Here is a 22,585-nt window from a genome sequence, read left to right as displayed (position 1 = left end):
TGCAAAATCATTAACTACCAGCTGTTTCCGAGACCTGTTCTTCACTTCAACTAGTTCACTGATAGTCTCATATTAACTCAGTCATATTTTTCAACTTATTTCACCTTTCATTGATCTTTTATAAAAGAAAGTAGAATAATATCAGTGAAGTTCCAAAAATTACAAATAACTAGAAAAAACTCAATCCACAGAGACACAGACTATTCTATTTGATCTTGCTTCACAAACAAAAATATGATGTCTAGCTATTCCCACATAAGTCACCTCCTGGTCTAAAAATTTCGTGGGAAAACTCTTTCGTTCCCCTTTACACCCACACTCCTGATTTTGATCATTCTCAGAGTGCAACTGGTTCTCACCAAGCTTGATTAGGAATATTAAAGAGACATTGGAGATTTTACTTTTTGCTGTAATCTTCCCCTTGAAAACATAATTGGTAATGAATGCAAGTCTACAATCAGTGAATATATGGATATTTTAATTAAGAAATATACAAGAAAGTTATGCTAAACAGGTTTTCATACTAAAGAAGAATGGATAGAAAGCTTACCCCTGTCCCGGGCTTGCTAAAAAGACTCCTAGAGGAGCAATCTCCAAAAAAGATCATTCCCCAGTAGTAGTCAGCTCTTAAATGGAGTCTGGGAGAGGTGGAGCTTAGCTCCACCTCTTCCAGTAGCACAAGAAAATTGCCTTCACCTGTGCTCCCAGGGCTGACTCATTGCTTGCCTCAGGTGGTCAATCAGAGATTCAGGCCATGATTCAGCAGTTCCCATACAGCAATGCATCATATTTTTACAAAGCACAATGAAATTCTTTCTAAAGGCCTATTGAGAATATCTTCTCAGTAGGTAATATGGTATGGCTTGCTTTCTTACTCTGATGGACAACAAGAACACTGACTGCATTGGCTTGCAGTTCCTAGAACTCAGTGTTTCAAGTCCCACAGGTACAGGTTCTGAGCCTCAACAATGCTTAGTCAATACTTGTTCTCATCAGCTTGCAAAGGTGACTGTGTTACCCTAGATTCACCACAAATGAATGTCTAACGAAACATAACATTTATGTCCAGAAAAGTCAGTCAAGATCTGACTGGAGTCAAGTCAATGATAAGCTAAATAAACAGTACAGTCCAACATCACAAAAAAGATTATTTAGTTTGAATGAAGAAGTTACCTCACAGTTTAGATCTGGATAACTTGATCACAGATGCTCATTTCAATAAGAGAGAGATGCCTATAATTCAGATTTACATTCAGGTTTCTGGGTTTACAGAAAGCAGATACAATGAATAACTGAATTGAAATTATTATAACTACAGGTGTTCTACAAGACACTCTTAGCAAACACTGCTAAAATAGTACACACAGTACTTTGGTAAATGTGCATTACAAAACAGGCAGCAATTCTTTCCAAATCTGAAGACCTTTCATCTACATATTTCACCTGAAAATTCAAGAAAATCTTTTATTTTACTTTGCAAGATTAATAGTATGATTTACTGAGATTTACTCATCCATTGAAACTTATTTTTTGCTACTAGCATACTAGGTTTCAAGTTTATATTCACTGTATCATAACGTATTTTCATTATATTTTTGGTCATATAGATAAATATTTTACAGTTGCTTGAAAGAGAGCTCTTTTCCCTACTATTTTAAAAAAATCTTAAAGCATATGCTGAATATTTTAAAATACTTTGTGATGAATGATTCTCTGAGGAATTAAGTTCTGAGGAATTAAGTTCTGTTTAATAACATTCTTTCCTTGACTAAGCAGTTGTTTACACCATAGACAGAATTAAAATAATCCGCCCAAGAATCATAGTTTGGTTACAGGCACTAACACAAAGGAGAACACCCTGGCAACAAACCAACAGAAATATAGGTTTCATAGTTTCAACTGAAACAGGTAATCTCAGCTACCTGCCTTTCTCAGAAAGGAAGACGTCCAAATTTATATGAAATATTACTTTCAGCAATGGAGATCAGGAAGTTTTTTAACAGGTGTCTCACTCAGGATAGAAGTCACTTTTGATTTAGAGATTCTGAAGAAGAGTTGTGATACTTGGTCTTACTGCTGAAGATCTACCAAAAGAAAACAGATCTTAATGTAAAGTTCTTAAAAACATTTTGAGCTGACAGTCCAGCCAATATAGATGCAATTGTTTTTAGTGAATGTATTATATTCCTTCATTTCTTGATACTAGCAGTCATGGTATTCATGCATGATTTCCTATGGAAATTCTACATAGGTTGCTTCAAAAATGCCTCCTATTTATTTCCATGGAGACTACAACAGATACAAAGAGCACAATAACAGTTTGATATGACAAATTCTCAGCAACAAAATGATTTTTTTCAACATACTCAACCACCATTAGACATTTTTGCCAGCAATGAACAAGATTCTGCATGCCATGCTTATAAAAACCTGAACCACTGGAGGTGTTACAATCACCACTGCTGAAATGTACCACCAACCACAGTGCTCACATTCACTCTTTGGTCTCTATAAACATTTAGCAAGCCTTGATGAATGTCACATGACCAGAAGCCAAACTAAAACACCAACAAGTGCAAAGGAAAAGTCTGAACAAGTAGTTCCCTTTTTGAAAGAAGGAGTCAGGTTAATATACATGTTCATGAAACTAGGAATTTATTTTGAAACAAACTGGTATCAATGAACAATTTTATTTTATGCTGACAGGGAGCTATTAATTATCTTGTTCTTAAAAGAGGTGCTTCAAATGAAGGAGGAAATCTTTCTAACTATAATGAAAGCTATTATCACTCTTCTGCAAAAGCCTTTGCAAAAGCAGAACACTTTCTGTCATTTCTCTCAGCAGCTCATGACATTCAGTTCTGGATACTATTTCTTCTATCAGCCTTAGCATAGCCTTTTTCTATCTGCTTACAAACTCCTACTAAGAAAATCACAGCATATTTTAAGTTACACATACACTTTATTGTAAGGCAGAGCTGAAACACAGAATGCAATTTCTAACAAGTTTGTTTAACCAGATAGATACAGCATGCTCTCAGCAATACAAAGTTTTCAGGTGCGCTGTAAAACAAGCCAACAGGGAAGAAGATAAGCGTGGATGAACAGGGAACATTTTCTGAGACTCCAGAGAAAAAGAGACCTTACCTCCTGTGGAAGAGGGGACAGACAACTTAGAAGGAGTACAAAGAAATTGTTAGGATATGCAGGGAGAAAATCAGAAAGGCAAAAGCCAAGTTTGAACTCAACCTGGTCACCGTAGTAAAAGAGAAAAAAAAACCCAACTTCTAAAAACATATATTAACAGCAGGAGGAGTGCTAAGGAGAATCTCTATCTTTTACTGGATGCAGCAGGAAAAATGAACACTAAGGAAAAGGGAAAGGATGAGGTTCACAATGCCTTCTTTACATCTGTCTGTAAAAGTCAGACCAGTTATCCCTGGAGTACTCTATCCCCTGACCTGGAAGTCTGGGATGGGGAGCAGAATAAACCCCCCATAATTCAAGTGGAAACAGTTAGAGACCTACTACTCCACTTGGACTGCCACAACTCCATGGGGCCAGATGGGATCCACGTGAGGGTGCTGAGGGAGCTGGCAAAGGTGACTGCCAAGCCACTTTCCTCTGTCTGTCAACAACCAGTCAGAGAGGTCCCAGATCATTGGAGGCTTGCCATTGTGATTCCCACCTACAAGAAGGGTCATAAGGAAGGTCAGCCTGACCTCAACAAGGGAAAGTTATGGAGCAGTTCATATTGAGTGAGATCACCTGGCATACATGGGAGAGGATCAAGCCTAGCCAGTACAGGTTTATAAAAGGCAGGTCCTGCCTGAAGAACTTGATCTTCTGTGATTGAATGACCCACCTGGTGGATGAGGGAAAGGTTGTCGACATAGTCTAACTAGACTTCTGCAAAGCCTTTGACACTGTCTCCCACAGTATTCTACTGGGGAAGCTGGAAGTCCATGGCTTGAACAGGTACACTCTTTGCTAGGTAAAGAACTAGCTGGAGGGCTGAACCCAGAGAGTGGTGCTGAATGGAGTAAAATCGGGCTAGTGATCAGCCACAAGCAGCACTCCTCAAGGCCTATCCTGTTTAATATCTTTATTAATGACTTGGATGAAGAGAATAAGTTTACAGATGCCATCAAGGCAGGAGGAAATGTCAATCTGTCTGAGGGTTGGAAGGCCCTTCAGAGAGAGCTAGACAGGCTGGATCACTGGGCTGATGACAATAGGATGAAGTTCAACAAGTGCAAGTGCTGAGTTTTGTACTTTGGCTACAACAACCGCAGATAATGGTATAGGCTTGGGGCAGAGGGGCTGGAAGAATGTGTGGAAGAAATAGGCCCGGGAGCATTGGTCAACACTCAGTTGAACATGAGTCAACAGAGTTCCCAGGTAGTTTGTATAGGAAAGAATGTAGCCAACAAGACCAGGGAACTGATTGTCCGCCTATACTCAGTTCTGGTGAGGCCTTACCTTGAGTACTGCGTTCAGGTTTAGGTCTCTCACTACAGGAAAAACATTGAGGCCCTTGGGCATGTTCAGGGAAGGGCAGTAGAGCTGGTGAGTAGTCTGGAGCATAAGCCTTATGGAAAGTGGCTGAGGGAATCAGGATTGTTTAGAATGGAGAAGGGAAGGCTCAAGAGAGACCTTACTGCCCTGTACTGCTACCTGAAAGTAGTTTGTGGCAAGGTAGGAATTGGCTTCTTCCCCCATGTAACCAGCAACAGGACTACAGGGAATGGCCTGAAGTTGTGCCAGAGAAGGTTCAGGTTGGAAAAATTTATTCTCCAACAGAGTCAGGCACTGAGATGGGCTGCCCACAGGGGTGGTTGAGTCACCATCCCTAGAGGTGTTCAAGAAACGTTTAGCTAAGGAACATGGTTTAGAGGGAAATATTGGCAGTAGATAGATGGTTGGTGGTACCTGGAAAAATTATTGTGGTGAAAATGAGAAAAGAAACAAACAAGGAAGAAATGCTCACCTATATCCAAAGATCTAGGTTCACAGGAAAGACTCCACAAAGGAGGGATTTCCAGAAAGAGAACCTTCCCCAGTGGTAGACAGCCCTTAAATGGGGTCTAGGAGGGGTGGAGCCTTCTGGTCACACAGGTGAATTGCCTTCACCTGTGCTCCCATGGCTGACTCAATCCTTTCCTCACTCAGTGGTTCAGGTCATGACTTAACAGTTTGCATACAGTTGGACCAGATGATCTTGGAGGTCTTTTCCAATATCACTGATTTTATGATTAATAGTGATACAAATCAGGAATAACAAAGTGTTAAAAGTTAGAGAAGCAAACTTTCATTTAGATACTGTCATAAAGTTCCACTGAAGCATCTGTGTAGGGACCTTCACCAGCTTATAAACTCTTAAGAAAATAAAACTTTTAAATACAAAAGTTGAGATTGAGGGGTTCCATTTGCTTAGCATTTAAGAACTTTTGCATTTCAAATAAGGAAGAATTCTGGAATTTATACTTAACAGTGAAATGTATTTTCATACATTTAGTTGGTTCTATGTCCTAAAAACATTTGGCTAAAAATATGCTCTGGATTTCCTCCTTTGGTTTTCTCTTACTTAACTGAAAACTCTTCTCACTTTCAGAGCAAACAACCAGTTATATTTATGTGAATAACTGAAATAAAATCTAATGAACTGTCATTGCAGCATTTGTAATCATTACGGACTTTTGGTTTTGAAGAGATATGTATCTGGGCTTGTTTCTCAGCAACTCAGACTTCTGTTCAGCCAGCATATTCACTACAAGATGTTGGTTTTTGCACTGTGTTGTTAAACCAGCAGTTATTTGTAGAAACCATGTGTATGCAGTGTTTTCCACACTACATTAATTTAGTTTGCTAGGTGCTCTCATCCTTTATTCAGACTTAAACTGCCATTAACAACATACTGTGTCTCCTGTAGCATAAAGTTTATGGAGGAATTTGACTTAAGATGATTAGCTAGAAATTTATCATATGTGACCTAAAGATTTAGCTCTGCAGCAGTATTTTGAAATAAGCAGTATTTAGGATAAATACTGTCACATGCCTTACTCATTGTTTTACTTTAGCATCTTTTACAGCATGGATGGTGCTGAGGGAGTCACATGAATGGATCAGAACCCTACAAATTTGGTCACAAAAGAGTGCATGTATCTTTATGAAATCACGCCAGTATCTTTATGAAATCATATTCAATGCTTGCTGAATTTCACAGCATTTTTGTTTTTTTCCTCTGTGGACAAGATGCCCAAATAGAAATTTCTGTATTCCTGCCAGTTCTTTGAATTTATTCTTAGTACAGTCTAGAGTGTTGCTCACTTCTACTTCCTTATTGGTATTTCTATTTTAAACATTGATGACCAAAATGATGTGCTTCTAATACTTCTGTCTGACAGGACAGAATAAAACACACAGTCTACCTTTCTTTTGGGTTCCTGTAGATCACAGCAGTTTAAATGAATAAACATATAACAAGAATAATCATAATATTATTTAAAACTTTAATGAAAATAGTAACTTATAACTATACTGACTACTATAGTAAGAAAATGTTCCCTTTCACCTTAAATTATTCTTATAAAATTCATGTTAGTTTGAGCCCTTCTGGTGTACAGATGTCTGGGGGATACTCACAAAATTTAATTTTGGATTGTTACAATTAATGTCCATGCTCTTGCTACAATCAGATAGAGAGGAAACACATTATAGTGGGTAATTCACAACAAAAGCTTTATTTCATAGTTGTAAATTCCTTTCTAAAATTTCTAAAATTATCCTTTCACATGCCCTGGACATCACATAGCTGTTTTGGTTTAAATGAACTGTTTCAACCAGAAAATACACAATAAATAATAATAAATAAATATGGACTGAATGCTGTTTAGTGAAACGGGACAAGCAGCAAAATAATGCAGAGGTTAAAGCATTCAGTATTCTGTAATCTGTGAAGATTTTAAGGGAATTCCCATAAAAGTTTTATTTTTCTTTCTCTAATATGAAGTACCTGTTCTTTACATAACTCATAAAATGCTTTATAAGATATAAGACTATGATGACTAATACCTACAAAATTTATAGAACTGTATGTCACAAATCACAGCATGACAAGTAACTAATATTCGCAGTACTATATATATCAGTGACATCAGTTAAGAAAATACAGTGAAACTATTATTGTATAGAAAAAAGGAACAAACTGAGAAGAGTGAATTCTTGTTTCTGCTTTTAATTTTAAGTTCAATTTTATCTCAAGTCAAGAATGGTTTATAAAGGTATAACTTAGGAATCCATGTGGGTTAAAATAGCAGAAGATGCCCTATCTTGCCTTATCTTCTTTTAATACCATTGATTTATTTTTTTTTTAATTTTGAAATATTTCATTTTTAAAATGAAACCAAATACTTACTTCCTCCTAGTCTATATAAGCACAGGCTAAATATGAAAAACACACTTCATAAAATCACACCTTTAAAAGAAGTATTATTGTTGACATTATTAACAACACTTTAAAATAAAAGTACATAATTGTTCAACTAAAATGAAATCCCCAAGATAGAAGTACGTTAAGCCATATTAGTTCCAAATGGCTAACATTTTTATAGCACTAGCTAAATGAATTAATAATTATTGGATACTTATTTTAAAGGATTGGCATTTTTTATTTAAAAAGCTATGAAGTACATGCTGCACTCTCAGTAATACTTCCAGAATCACTCATATTTAAAACTTCTACAGCACTTAGACATAGAAGATCAGCTCCCAGTAATCTCTATATATCACACACAATTTATATTGAAAAGAATTTAGAATTTCTCTAAATTAAAACACAAGTAAAGCTGTGGGTAGAGCTGATAAAAGCAGCATGTGTTCATACTCACTGCCTACTCTTTTCTCTATGTGCAGAAATATCAATCAAGCCCATTCAAGGGTTAATTCAGCTCTACATTTTGACCACATAATGCTTACAATTTAGTCTAAGGCTTAAAACCAAGCAAGAAGGAAATGCTCCACTGATGTATACAGCCACCTTGTAAAGAAGATTACATATTAAAGAAGGTGGTTTAATCTTCCTTTCTAATCTACACCTTCAATTTCTAAATGAGGCCAATGTGCTGAGTTTCTCAGTTCTATATTGTTCTTGATATTTATTGGTATCAAGCATTCATTCTCAAATACTTCTACTTCAAATGCTTTGAAGGACAACCCTCCCATTATTTTACACAAGTGAAAAGTAGTACTGGATGAAGACCTTTGCTGATAGAGAAAAAGTTGGGGATGGCGGAAGAGGAGAGAGAACTGCAAACCTTCATGTCTGTCACTGAATTTTCTTTCTCTCTGAGATTGTTCTGTGTGGCACAAAAGGATCTGGCTTTCATGGTGTTTTGAAAACAGTATTTGAAGAGAGCTTCTTTACTTAAAAAAAATATTATTTCAGAGTTTCTGGAGATCAACGCTTATTTAAGAATCCATATCAAACTTTCCCAAGGGAATGAACAAGTAAATATTAATGATGTTTCTTTTCCACTTGAGAAAAAACACTTGTAAGTTACAGCTCTTTCAGATAGACTCTTTTCTTGTGGCATTGGAAAAGTATTATATTTTCCTCATTGTATCATTTCTTTTCATAAGCTGGCATAAGCAGAAAAAAAACCTTATGCATTACAATCTTGCCATGAATGGGAAGAGCCCTCAACTATCTCACAGGACATCTTTTGACCTAAATTGGCCTTTCCAACGTAACAGCACTGCTTCAGAAGACTTGGCTTATGCATTCACTGACTGTGCTGGCTGGGATCTCTCACTAGGAATACATAGTCTGCTCAAAGTTGGGAGCCAACTGCTGGTGTAACTCTGACAGATGCAGGACCCATATGTCCAAGTCTGGATAGGATGCCTGTATCACTTGCATTTGGATGTCAGCTTTCCTTCACTGGCTCTGCTGCTGCCTTTGCTGATAAACCTGCCTGTCGGTCTGCTGTGGGTCAGCGTGCTGCTGCTCTGAAGTCATGCTTCTTCGATTACTGAGTGGTTCCTCTCTATTAAGGAGTACTATCTGAGCATAATATTCATCCCTCAAAGTCACTACACATCTATTTCCAGTACTGTTCCTTGTGATGTAGGCACAAATGATGAAATTTTGCAGGTGCAGTTAATCTGAAAAATGTGTAAATGTTCATTCCCTGTCTTGTGGCTGGAGAGTTCTGCTGATATCATCCATTACTTTTTAATCCTAAACAATTTTTTACTGCTGGATAACACAGCCAGGAATTGCAAGTGGAAGATGTGGATGACATCACAAAGACATTTTTATAAAAAGGAAAAACACTGCACTAAAATGTTCTGTATGATATTAAATTCTGTGCAAAAATTTGCCCATATATCATTGACACCTACTTAGAAATTTGCATGTGACATCCTTGACAGGCACATTTTTGACACTAGAGAAAATAAAATCCTCTTTAACTGAAATGCTGTGCTCTCCTTTTTCTTCTGTTGGTTGCTTTGAAAAAGCTACAACAGTACTGTTGGTTTTTTTCTTTGACTTTAGAATGTTCTCAAGTATCTGGATACTTGAGAACAAAGCAAAGCTTGATAACACTCACATATCAGGAATTTTTCCATTTTCTCAGGTAAGAATGAGGAAAGATAATTTTCCTTTCACATACTAAGTCTCCAAATCCTCTCCAAGCAGGAATCTGGAGAATGTCATTTGAGCACAAGGCTTAAGGGTGTGCAAGCTCCTAAACCCAGAAATAGCTGCTATAGTCACTTTCTGCCAAGCCTCCTACATGTAGATAATTCATACCCTCATCAGGAATAATCTGTCTGGGAGCTGGGGAAACTTCTGCAGAACAAATGCCAAATGGTGCTAATTAGCTTTTGGCAATCACTGGAAGTATGGGGAGCAGTACAAAGTCAGTAGCCTCAATATGCAAGGACTAGTCATAAAGTAACCCCTGTCCTCTCCAGCAAGTGGCAACCTAACGTGGCCTACTGAGTCCGAACAGCCAAACTCTCAGGTACTCAAGAAGTCATAAATAATAAATGCTGTAACATCCTCAGTGTCTGCACAGTGCCAAGAGCAGGACTTCATACAAGAAAGTACCATTCCTGCTGCTCTCCCACTTGACAAACAGACAGGTTTGATCTTTCACAGGCTTAGCTTTAGGAGACTACAATTAAGCATTCAGATGAAAATATGTGTTGCCAATTGCAAAACATAAAAATGACTACTGCAAGAAATTGGACATAGAAGAACATGGAAGCATGACTCAGCTTTAGGCCAAAAAGCTTCGGTTTACAATAAACAGACAAGTATTTCAGGTTTATATTGTATTATAGAAAATCAAACCATAGTACACTTGAAAATCTGATTTATTTTTTTTTACCTTCTAGAATACATTTTAATAACTATTAAGTTTAATATGATATCTAGCCCTATTCATCAAAAGGAGTACCATATTCTATCTTTGATTTTACTTGACTACATAATTTGTAAAAGACGGAAAAGACTTGATTAGCACTGTATCAGACATGTAAAGGTAAGCACACACACAAAAAAAGAAAAATTCAAAAAGAAAAAATAAAGATATCAAGCTTAGCAGGACATCTTATCAACAACACTATTTGTTTACAACCTTTTTTGTTGTTTGAGATTTAACAGAGGACTTACATGTTATTTCCAGAACAGTATACTTCATTTAAATAAACCTCAAAATTCTAAACTGCAACAGTTTTTAGTGCTTTTGTTTAGTTTAATTTTTTTTTTGTTTAGTTTTTGTTTGCCTGAGAGAAGCAATTCCTGTTCTCTACCTTAGGCCACTCTGGAAATGTAAGGATGACTTCTGAATATAGACCACCACAGATATTTTCTTCTCCTTAAAGTGTGCATTAAGGGCAAACAGCTCACTAGATCTCTGCTAGCAAAAACTATGAATGGAGTCATGAAGATTAAAATCTTTATATTCAGCAGAAGGTATAATTAAAGGGAAGAACAGAAGAACAAATAATAAGCACAAAGCAAGCCAATGATATACACTATAAATCACTATCTAGAATATGCAGGCAAGAATTTACAATCCATTCAATCAAACCTGAATTCAATCAGACATTATCGAAGTAGTATAGTCTTACATTAATGTCAAAGGGTACACCTAAATAGTGTTCTCCATATAATGGAGAAATTGTGGAAGACAAAAACAATCCATTGGCTAAGTGCTGTGCATAATTAATAAACACAATTCAGTATTGATTTGGATCTCATGTGACCTTATAAAATGTCCCCTAAAGAAAATGTGATATAATGTAATTATACACAATTACCTTACTTCTGGAAACTTTACCATTTGTTTCCACACTCCTCTTTTTATTTTCTGTACAGGCAGAAATTCTAATACAGTGACATTTTGGCAACAACTAATGGAAATAGCTGCTTTTAAACAACATTTAAGTTAATATACTCAAACACAGAGTGTAATCTCTACAAACCTGATTCATTTATTTTAAATATTTTTGTATTCTTTTGTGTGTTTTAAAGTCTGGGTAAAGATGCTTGCACTTTCCAAGTGAAATCCATTGCCTCTAGGGCTACAGATTCTATAGTAATGTGTAACACTGACCACTGAACTTCCATTTCAGTATTTATATTTGTATTTATTTAGCCCTCATAATTTCAAATAACGGTGTGAAAACACAATCAGCATACAGCTGATATAATGAAATGACTCCATGTTAAAAGCAGCCTGAAACAACATCATGCACGTGAATCTCCACCATCCATTTAAGGATTCTATGTACACAAATCCCAATATTATCCTTTGTCAAATCCTGTAAAAAAACAGTCTACATACTGCCCTTCACCTCTACTGCAGAGCAGTACAAAGGATGATCGAAGCCTGTCCAGTAATTTTTATTTCCATTAGATTTGAAATGAGGAATCTTTGAAAATATTTTTCAAGACTGTGAAGAAACATATCACTGTTAACTTGCACAGCACTGATCTAAATTTTTGTTTTCCCCAATTTTATTTATTTATACTCAATCAACACCCTTTTTCTTTCTCAATGAATGCTGTGATTTGGGGGAAAAAAAAAAAAAAAAGAAGAAAAGAATTAAGGCATTCTGAAACCAGGACCCTGCTGTCCTTGTCTATGTCCTTCCAATCACCACAGAAGGTATAATTCTTTCTGGTGAATCCACAAATTAGTTTATACTGTCTATACTTTTCAAGCCACCCTACTTCAGTTCAAAACATGGCTAAAACCCAAATCACAACCAAACTCCACTAAATAGAGTTTTGCTGATGCATGTGAAGAAAAATTCCTCTGTCGGCATCAACAGGCTGCAGATAGTCCTCAATTTCTGTTAATGACCTCTTCCCTCTGTCTGATTCAGTACAGCCCACTGGCTATGGAAATGACAATGCTCAGCAGGTGACAACAAAATCGTCAACAAACAGTGCTGAGATATGTCATTTTCTTCAAATACTTTCTCAGGAATTAAATGGCACACGATGGTATGCTTTGTTCTGCTCAGATCAAATATTTCTTTATTAAATGAAACTGCACACTCTTATATGTAGTTGCTATATAAAATGCAGGTTTAAGTGAACTGCTTCAAGCTTCAGTTACAAAACAAACTGATATTTCCCATACCTCCCCCAGTCTCCTTTTAACACCTAACTCTTTGGGCAGTCACTTGTAGGATGCTGTATGTTTTGACATAACTCCAGATTGAAAACACTGCCCTTATGGATCCATTCTGAGACTTTTACTGTAACTGAGACAAACTGGAGTATGCAATTCAGCACATTTCAGGTTTCCTGAATCTGGGAAATCTTCTTGCTATACACTCCAGCTAATGGACAGAGACATCCCTTTTAACAATGCTGTCTGTGCAATATTTAACCTTTTCGGATTCAAACCTAGCCTTTGTTCCTAGCTCTTTCTAGAAACATGAAATGTGTCAGGCTAACCTTCTTTATAACTAAAACTGGTGTAGAACTAGAACCATATCATAGCATTCACATGTTTAGATATTTACACATTTAAAGTGCAAAGGTAGCATCCAACAGTGAAAAGAAGTATACAGCATTAACATTTCTATTAAAGCATTCTCCTTCTTCCTTTTTGGCTTAAATACCTACTATTACTCAGAATCATTTAAACTTGAAAAAAATGCACAATTAAATTTCTAAAGTTCAAAATAAACATCTTTTCTAAATAAGTTTACACTTTTATTACAAGAGGATGATCTTCTGAGAAGATCATTAATTTACAAGCTGCATAAGGTGTCTGGTGACCAAACTTGAGCAGATTCCTATGTAGATTATGTACTTCGCTGCAGAAAGATGAAATATTGTATGTCCTTAAACCAGAAACAGAAACGGCTGCTGGAGATGCCTGAAATCTCTTGAAAAGGCACACTGCCAAGTTGACATACTAATCATTTCTTACTCAAGCCCTATGGCTCTTTTCACAACATATCAGCATTTATACTGCTGACCTGTTTCTGAACTGTGTTTGGTTGAGGTGTTCAACCAGTTAATAACTGGACATTTCATGTCATGCCAAATTGCTATTTCCAAGTAGATTGGGTTTCTCTCAGTTGTTTTCTAAATGTAACACTTGCCTCAATCTATTTTTTAATTATTTTCATCTTAACTATACTCCAGATTACATTCTTTCATCTGTCCAGTGAGAAATTATATTTTTAGAAGGTTGTACTTCTATCTGTGTTGTGGATTTGATGGGTGGACGACCCGATGGATAAGCAATTGGTTGAAAGGCCGCAGACAGAGGGTGGTGGTCAATGGCTCTATGTCCAGGTGGAGGCCGGTAACAAGTGGTGTCCCCCAAGGGTCTGTCTTGGGACCGGTGCTCTTTAACATCTTTATTAATGACATCGATGAGGGAATTGAGCGCACCCTCAGCAAGTTTGCTGACAACACCAAGCTGAGTGGTGCGGTTGATACGGTGGAAGGAAGGGATGCCATTCAGAAGGACCTCGACAGGCTGGAAAGCTGGGCTCGGGTGAACCTAATGAGGTTCAACACGGCAAAGTGCAAGGTTTTGCATTTGGGCCGGAAGAACCCCAGGCACCCGTACAGGCTGGGAGGAGTGGTCCTTGAGAGCAGCTCGGCAGAGAAGGACCTCGGGGTCCTGATGGATGAGGGACTTAACATGAGCCAGCAGTGCGCTCTGGCAGCTCGAAAGGCAAATGGGATCCTGGGCTCCATCAGGAGAGGGGTGGTCAGCAGGGACAGGGAGGTGATTGTCCCTCTCTACTCGGCTCTTGTGAGGCCCCATCTGGAGTACTGTGTCCAGGTGTGGAGCCCTCAGTACAAGAAAGACAGAGATTTTGGAAAGGGTCCAGAGGAGGGCGACTAAGATGATCAGGGGGCTGGAGCACCTCCCCTATGAGGACAGGCTGAGGGAGTTGGGCTTGTTCAGCCTGGAGAAGAGAAGGCTGCGGGGTGACCTCATTGCAGCCTATCAATACCTGAAGGGAACCTACACCCAGGAGGGGAGTAAACTCTTCAAAAGGGCTGACAATAGCAGGACTAGGGGAAATGGATCCAAGTTGAAGGAGGGAAGATTTAGGTTGGATGTTAGGGGGAAGTTCTTTACAAGGAGAGTGGTTAGGCCCTGGAACGGGCTGCCCAGGGAGGTTGTGGATGCCCCGTCCTTGGACTCGTTCAAGGCCAGGTTGGACGGGGTCCTGGGCAACCTGATCTGAATGTGTACGTTTGGTGGCTCTGCTAGGCAGGGGGGTTGGAACTACATGATCCTTGAGGTCCCTTCCAACCCGGGTGATTCTGTGATTCTGTGTATATGCAGTCATTTCTTATACCACAAAGATGTCATTTTTGTTCAATTTATAAGGCATTTCAGCATCCAATTTATTACTGTGATCTCAATGTTTCTGAATGAATAATTTGAACCCTATATGATTGCCAGTTTTCTTAGATAAAAGATTTTCCTAGATAAAAGACGGTTGCATACCAAAAACTTTTGGTTTTAGATAGAGATGTAGATTTTTACTTTTCTCCTTTAATTGTATTTAATTTCTGGATAGCAATTTGCTGTGAGAAACTGTTCCCCTTTTGATTTTGTATCTAAATGGTCAGAGTGCTATCTCAAGAAAGAAAAACATATGAGACAAACTGTATGACAAAGGTGAAGTTCAGACTGAAAATTTAAGTACACAAAGTACACTGCTTGGGTATCATAGAAATTGTTCCCTTTTGGAAGGATTATGTGATCTCCAAACCTTTCTGTCTCACTACATTACATACAGCTCTTTAAGCCAAGAGAAAGCTCAGGATCACTTTGCTGAGGTTTGATCTAGAACTATTTTAATTAATCTTCTAACTTCCACTTTATTTTGGCTACTAATGCATAATTTAACCTGTACTTCATTTCAATCAACTTTTTTTTCCCCCACATCATACAGATCTATGTTCCTCAGCATATCCGAAGTTTTGTGGTGTTTTTTTTTTGTTTCACATTTCCCTTTCTTGCCTGTCTTTGATATGTGCTAACACAGGCCAACTAGTAGTCTGTCTCTGTAAGCCAATATAAACTGCAAGAAATAGAACAGTCTCCTTCATTCTCGCAAAGCTCCTACAAAACGTCACCACTAGCAGCTCTGTACAGAAATCTCCAAGCCAGTAGAAGTCTTTTCTGCTACAACCTTTTTCAGCCTGGAAAAATCCTCCACCAGCACTGCTATCTGCTGCTTCCTTGCCTTTAGTCTTGAGTCAATATTTCTGTGCTGACCACTGTTATACAGAGATATAGAGATATAGAACCTCATTCTGTAATATTCAGAGCAACAGAAAATAGCAAATGAGAAGGTAAATCATCTCCCAATATTCTCTAGTACTCCAACCCTTTCTTGTCTATTTTCCACTTTTTTTCATCCTCTTGTCAAGGTGAGGAAATAATAGTTTAAGCATTGATAGAAATTGGACCTACACTCAGTTATGGCCCAGTCAGAAAAAGAGCTACATCTAAACAATGTCAGCTTGTACTGTTTATACCTATATAAAACATTCCGAAGTTTTACAAGACTCAAAAATTTGTGTGGTATTTTCTTGTTCTACTTTGATAATTCATATAGTTTGGCCAATTTTAATTTGTAACAGTAAGTTTGCAGTGTGTAAGTATTAATACTTACTTTCAATACAGAAAATATCTTCTCTTTCTCCATGACACTATTAACTATCATTGAGCCACAGAATGGTTTGGGTAGGAAGGGACCTTTAAGATAATCCAGTTAAACTTCCCTCCTTCCCCCCCACTATAGGCAGGGATACCTCCCTCTAGACCAGGTTGCTCAAAGCCCCATCCAGCCTGGCTTGAATGCTTCCAGGGAGGAGGCATCGACAACCTCACTGGGCAACCGATTCCAGAGTCTCACCACCTCACAGTAAAGACTTTCTCCCTAATTTCTAGTCTGAATCAACCCTATTCAGTTTAAAACCATTTCCCCTTGACCTGTCATTACATGCCCTTCTAAAAAGTCCCTCCCCAGCTTTCCTGTAGGCCCCCTTTAGGTACTGGAAGGCCGCTATAAGGTCTTCTCAGTCTTCTCTTCTCCAGCTGAAGAGCCCCAGCTCTCTTAGTCTGTCCTCACAGAGGAGGTGCTCCAGCCCTCTGATAATCTTCGCAGCCTTCCTCTGGACCTGCACAAACAAATCCATGTCCTCTTGTGTTGGGGGCTCCAGAACAGGACACAATACTCCAGATGGGGTCTCATGAGAGCACAGCAGAGTGGCAGAATCAGCTCCCTCAACCTGCTAGTCACACTTCTATTGATACACAATTCTTGTACTGCATCCATAATTGCTCATTACTGCAAAACTGTAAATAACTTCCCCTGTTCATTTTGTGCTTTGCCTTAAGAAAAATCTCACAGGGATTTCACAGATGCTGCATGCTGAACATTCATATTTACAATGCATGAAAATCTTCACTCACATGCACTCTGGTAAGCTGTCTCTAGGAGAAAATGAATAGTGGCACTGTCTTGTTATGTTCAATGTAATAGTTATAGGTAAATCGAAACATCTTCCAAACATGACTAAACATTGTAGTGAAGATGCATAGTGAATTCTCTCTACATTTTGTCTATGTCAAGCTTGATAGAATAACATTGTCCTTCAAAGAGAGTCACAGCTGCAAAACTAATAACAGAAATAACTAAGTACAAGACCCACATGAACAATAGAGAATAAATTCTGATATGGAAGTTTCTTTCAAATTGTGTATTTGCTTCTCTACCTCTTGTATTTGGAAACACCAATACATAAACTGCCTTAAGTGCATAATCACAAGAAAATGGAAACATCCAGTGCTTCATCACCCTCATTATAAAGAATTTCTTCCTTACATCTAATCAAAATCTACCCTCAATTATTAATAAAAATAGTATATTTTAAAACAAAACAAAAGTTGTTAGGATGAAAGACATTTTTCATTTGCTCACAAGATTGGCAATGTATCAGGGTTCTTACATTCATAGGCCATGTGTGGTTAGTTTTCTTGTTTATCTTATTTACAGAAAAGCTAATATAATACATCAATTGATTTATTAGCCTGTGGTTTCTCTAACACGGGACTGCCCTTCACATTCAAGGAGAGCCTGGGACTATTGTATGGAATAAAGCCAAACCATGCCATTTGCACCATACATGGCTTTCAGGGAGTTCAGATGGTGCTCCCATTCTAGATTTGCCTTACGTGATCAAGTCTATGCTGATAATGAGGCTGCTGCAATGTGAATAGGACCTAATAGCACTTGAACATTCTACAGATGACTTGGCTCAGGTATCTTAGTACAACTGCACATCCAGTACAGGTATCCTTTCTGAATTATGAGCAGCGCTACAATCCTGGATCCCTAAAGTATGTGGTTTCTTTCTTGTGGCTTCTAACTCTATGCCATCCGCTTGCAAAACAACCACGCATAAATTTCTGGTAGGAATCTCTATCACAATGGTTACTAATGATAGTGCTCACCACTCAACATCTGAAAAAAAAAAAAAAAGTTTTCTGCACTCCAGCACTTTAGCATCTTGTTGCTTTAAAGATTTCTTCAGACAAAAGTAAGTAGATGGGAAGAGAGAACATGGTACATGCAATTAAGACAACTAATGTCTAAGTTATTGTCTATGGTAATATAACCCTATATGGAAGCGTTACAGTTTTTTAACAGTAGAATAGGTGTTGAAGCAAAGAATGCAATTACAAAAGTTATCACTCCTGTATGCAGGAATACATAATGTACCACTCACTGCAGTTCAGATACATAGTTCAATTAATATTACTAATACCCTCCTTCTATCCTTTTCTGACTTTAAAAGCTATTCCATTGTGTTTAATTCCAAATATTTATTCCTTAAGATGAAGTATTTATAACGAAGAAATATCTTTTATAAATATTGAATTTTATTTGAAAATACAGCACATTTTACTTCTAATTGTTTTACAGTTCAAACTGTAAGGTGCGTTCTTTTTTGTTCAAGAATTTTAAAAGCAACTAATTTAAATATGCAAAATTATCTTGAGTTGTTCATACGTGAACTTAAAAGCCATGCAACACAGGAAAATTAAGTAATTATGCCTCCAAGTTATTTACTGCAATTAAGCTCATTTATCATATGCAAATTAGTGCAAACTGGTCTCATTAGTTACTAAATTACTCAATATGAGCTGAACAATGTAGCACTCCAGTTTGTAATGAAAAATCCCTGTAGAGGCAAGCAGTATCAATTAAGCTAATTTGCATATGCAAATATATTCACTAACTTTCCCTTTTCTCTATATTTAGTTCTACATTTCCTGATCATTCCTGATTATGTGAAGAATATGGGGTTATTGACCCTTTTCCACACCTTTTCAGTAGCAATGAAGTTACAGAAAAAATTCAGGGGCCTTATATAAACCAATAATTTTCATTTTTACAACCAGTTTCAATCACATTTTTAATAGCAGGGGGAGGAAGTAATACTTTTTTTACTACATTTATTTAATAAATGCTGACACATACGTAAAAATGTAAAACCGAAAATGTATCAAAGTCTATTTTCACTATAACACCACTATTCTGAAGAAGATAAATGCAGGCTAACCAAAGCACGCAATCTGACAAGCCAAAAATTTTACCAAAAAATAATTAACTTATTGCCATTACCTTCCCCCTTCTTCCCCCCTTATTACAAACATTTCTCTTTTTTCTATTCGGGTGATTTTGCTTGGAAATGCTTAAAAAGTATTCTGCCCTGACTTTGAAGATACTTGTATGACAACATGTAGGTATTCATGTTTTGGGTTGGTTTTTTTTTTTTTCTGTAAACACACGGGGGATATTTTCCTTGTCTGTAAACTTACCACAGGAATCTGTTCAGTATGACATATAATTGTAATTGGCTATGGCTAGGAATTTTCTGACACAGCTGAGACTTCTTGCTTGTAGAAGTCAGATGTAAAATATTACAAGATGCACCACCATTTCTATTTTAAAATCATCATAAATAAATTACATCCACCTTTATAAGCATGCTTCTCATGTTTGTCAATAAATTTTGAAGTATCAAAATATTAGGAGGATTAGAGAGGCTCCTTAATTTCTCAGCTTACACTTAACCCAGTCTTCAAAATATTAATAGCAAGAGGGATTAAACAAACTATAGGTTCAACTTCCTCAGATAGCAGACTCCAAAAAAAACAGAGGTAGTCACAAGGTATAATTATTCTACAAGGCTGTTTACTTCACTTGCAAACAATACATATCATAATGCTGCTTTGTGAATCGTTTCTATAAGCAGCAAATTAAACAAGAACTTGTTAGAATAGCACTCCATTGAAGAGTCCATCTAGTTGTTGTTATTTTATCTTCTATCTTCCTGAGATTATTTTTCTACCTGTAATGCCTCAAGGCAATTATTCAAAGTTCAGATCCTTTTAAATTGCTGCATTTGAACACAAGACCTAAATTTTCCTTCAAAGTGCTGACTACTCTACTACATAAGAGAAGATTTTGACACACCATGATAAACTTGTGATATTATTAATTCATTTTGTCCTGTATCCATCACCAACAGTCTATTATCTTTTAAATGTCAGAGTGTAAGTTTCTATTATCAATTGGGAGATTAATGGGAGTAATTTGATAAAAGGCACCACCCTCTCTGCAAAGGCAACACCTCAACAGATATTCAGTAAGATGTTGATGGCAATTTTGAATTCTTGAAATATTGAAAATTCTCAGTCTATTTGTTACAGATAAAAGTGCAACATAGATTACTTACAAGCACTATGATAAAGTTATATCCAAAAAACGCCCTAATTTATTAGGTATAAGTAGAAAAAAATAAAAACAATAGTGGAATATTTTTTAAACAAGTTTAAACAAGTAATAAAAACACTAAATATTCTTAAATACACAATCAGTGAAAAATTGAAATGTCCAGTAGGTTTCAAGGTGGACAACTTAGTTTTTTTCTTATAACTGAATTATTCATACAGTGTCAAACCTAGTAACTAACAAGTATAAATAAATCAGTCCCAATGAGAGTTTATCTAGATACTTGTTATAATTTATATTGTAATAAGCATACACCTAGGATATATAGGGCATGTCCACATACTCAAAACACAAATGACACAAATTGGAATATCATGAAACCCACATTTATTTATTCTTTTTTCTTCTACATTTACAAGACAACATAACAGCACTTCTGTCTAATATTCAAACAGTGCTGCAGATGGTGGTGCATACCTTTGGTACCATATCTATAATACAAATATTTGTTACAGAATCAAAAACTTGAACTATGTCTCTGCCAAGAATGTACAAGTAAGTAAATAACTTCATTCATGATTTTTGCTCCAAAGATAAATTCATTCTAGTGGTTAATTTCATGTTTTCCTAAAATTATCTTTGTTGCCATTCAGCATTTAGTTACTTTAAAAAGATGTAAAAAATCTGACATATTCTGCAGTGCTTTTGAATGCCACAGCTGAAGTAACACAGAGAGAGATAGCTCTCAATCATTTCAAATTAAGTGGAATATTTCTCATGATAATATCCTAATTTACCTCTCAAAAGATAATACACCAAGCAATATATTTGCATAGAGAAGCTGTGTACATTCCTAAATAAGTGCAGTTATTCAATGCTGTAGTTAGAAAAGGCTACATCTAAAGGGTGTTTTTTTAATTTCTATGGTGCTGTGTTTTTGCCTTGCTGACAGAACACTTCACACTCTTAACTGCTTCTGCTCCACTTTTGATTATTGCAAAGTAAGAAGGGTTGTACTAATCCTGACAAAACAAAACATGCACAAGAACATCTCCATCAGGTTACTGGTGGGTTTTTTTTTTTTTTTTTTTCAGAGTAATCCTCCTGGAATACAGTTACTTGAACAGTGTGACTAAATTCTTTGACAAATATCTCATTAGTTTTTATCTCATAGCTAAGGAAACCAAAGAGGCATGCTGCTGTTCATTTTTCCTCTTTACAGATTGCTGCAGATTTGTGATATATAATCATGACAAATGTGATATCAAAGAGGAAAGCAGTGCTCATAAAACAAAGTGGGGGAAAAACACCCTAAATTTGTACATGACACACAAGGAAAATGAAATAAACAACAAAAAATACTGTTTTATGCACACACACAAAAACATAGAGTCATTCTGCAAGCAGACGTACTGCACAGTTGAAAATAACATAACATTTATCTACACAATACATGCCCTCCCTCTCCTTAAAACTGTCCCAAGCATGGGCTTTTCTAAAAGGAAAGAAATATGACTTTTTATAAATACTGACACCAACAGTTTTCAAACTATGGGCAGAAATAGGATTGACTAGCTATTTTGACTTTGTCATGGAAAAGCCTTTTTTTTCTTTCTTTTTTTTTTTTTTTACCTGTAAAATGTGACTTCCCAAATGAGATTCAAATACTTCAATGGCAAGGGCACTGGGACTTCTCCTGCGTTGGGCACCTATAACTGAATAAAAAACAGTTATGTTGCAAGGTCTGCAAATTCATTTCTATTCCCTGATCACAATATTTCACATTATTGAAATATGTTCTGCATTTTAAATACCAGTGTTAATTTAAAATTTATCTTGCACACAGTAAGTATAACTAGTACATAATTTTCAGTGACTCAAATTTTGAGGATAAAAGGATTCTCTTTGAAAACAAAGAAGGAAAGAAAAAAATAAATAAATAAACACCTATTTAAAAGTACAAGAACTCTGAAAATGAATAGTTTACTCAAATAGCCCCTGTGGAAGGTTTCTTGTACATATGCTATGACAGCACACAGAAATTACTGAAAAATACTACTGAAAAAAATGCTAACTGTAAATCTAATGAGAATTAAATATTACTTAGGAGTTAAGAAGATACGAGAGAGATTTATCTGAAATGAAGTAAACACCATGTTAAAAAGTCAACACTTAGTAACAGCTGTCTTATCATCACATCTGAGTTGTCGAGCATTCTCCAAAGTACAGGTATGGTATTATTTACAAGTACTGTAGTGTTCCA

General features: G+C 36.6%; 1 protein-coding gene across 2 annotated transcripts in view; it reads right to left on the bottom strand.

The window, feature by feature from the left end:
- The window catches only part of NPAS3 (neuronal PAS domain protein 3), a 596,309-nt gene that overhangs the window by 287,007 nt on the left and 286,717 nt on the right, over nucleotides 1–22,585 (bottom strand). For both annotated transcript variants that reach the window (XM_052693214.1, XM_052693213.1), the window contains one exon: nucleotides 21,955–22,037. In XM_052693214.1, coding sequence (XP_052549174.1) covers nucleotides 21,955–22,037 — 83 coding nt within the window. The remainder of the gene's footprint in view (nucleotides 1–21,954; nucleotides 22,038–22,585) is intronic.

This window comes from Tympanuchus pallidicinctus, unplaced genomic scaffold (assembly GCF_026119805.1).
Source record: "Tympanuchus pallidicinctus isolate F22 unplaced genomic scaffold, pur_lepc_1.0 scaffold3, whole genome shotgun sequence".
Classification (NCBI taxonomy): domain Eukaryota; kingdom Metazoa; phylum Chordata; class Aves; order Galliformes; family Phasianidae; genus Tympanuchus; species Tympanuchus pallidicinctus.
The sequence above is the reverse complement of the archived record's forward strand: the minus strand, read 5'-3'. Positions and strand labels throughout refer to the sequence as shown.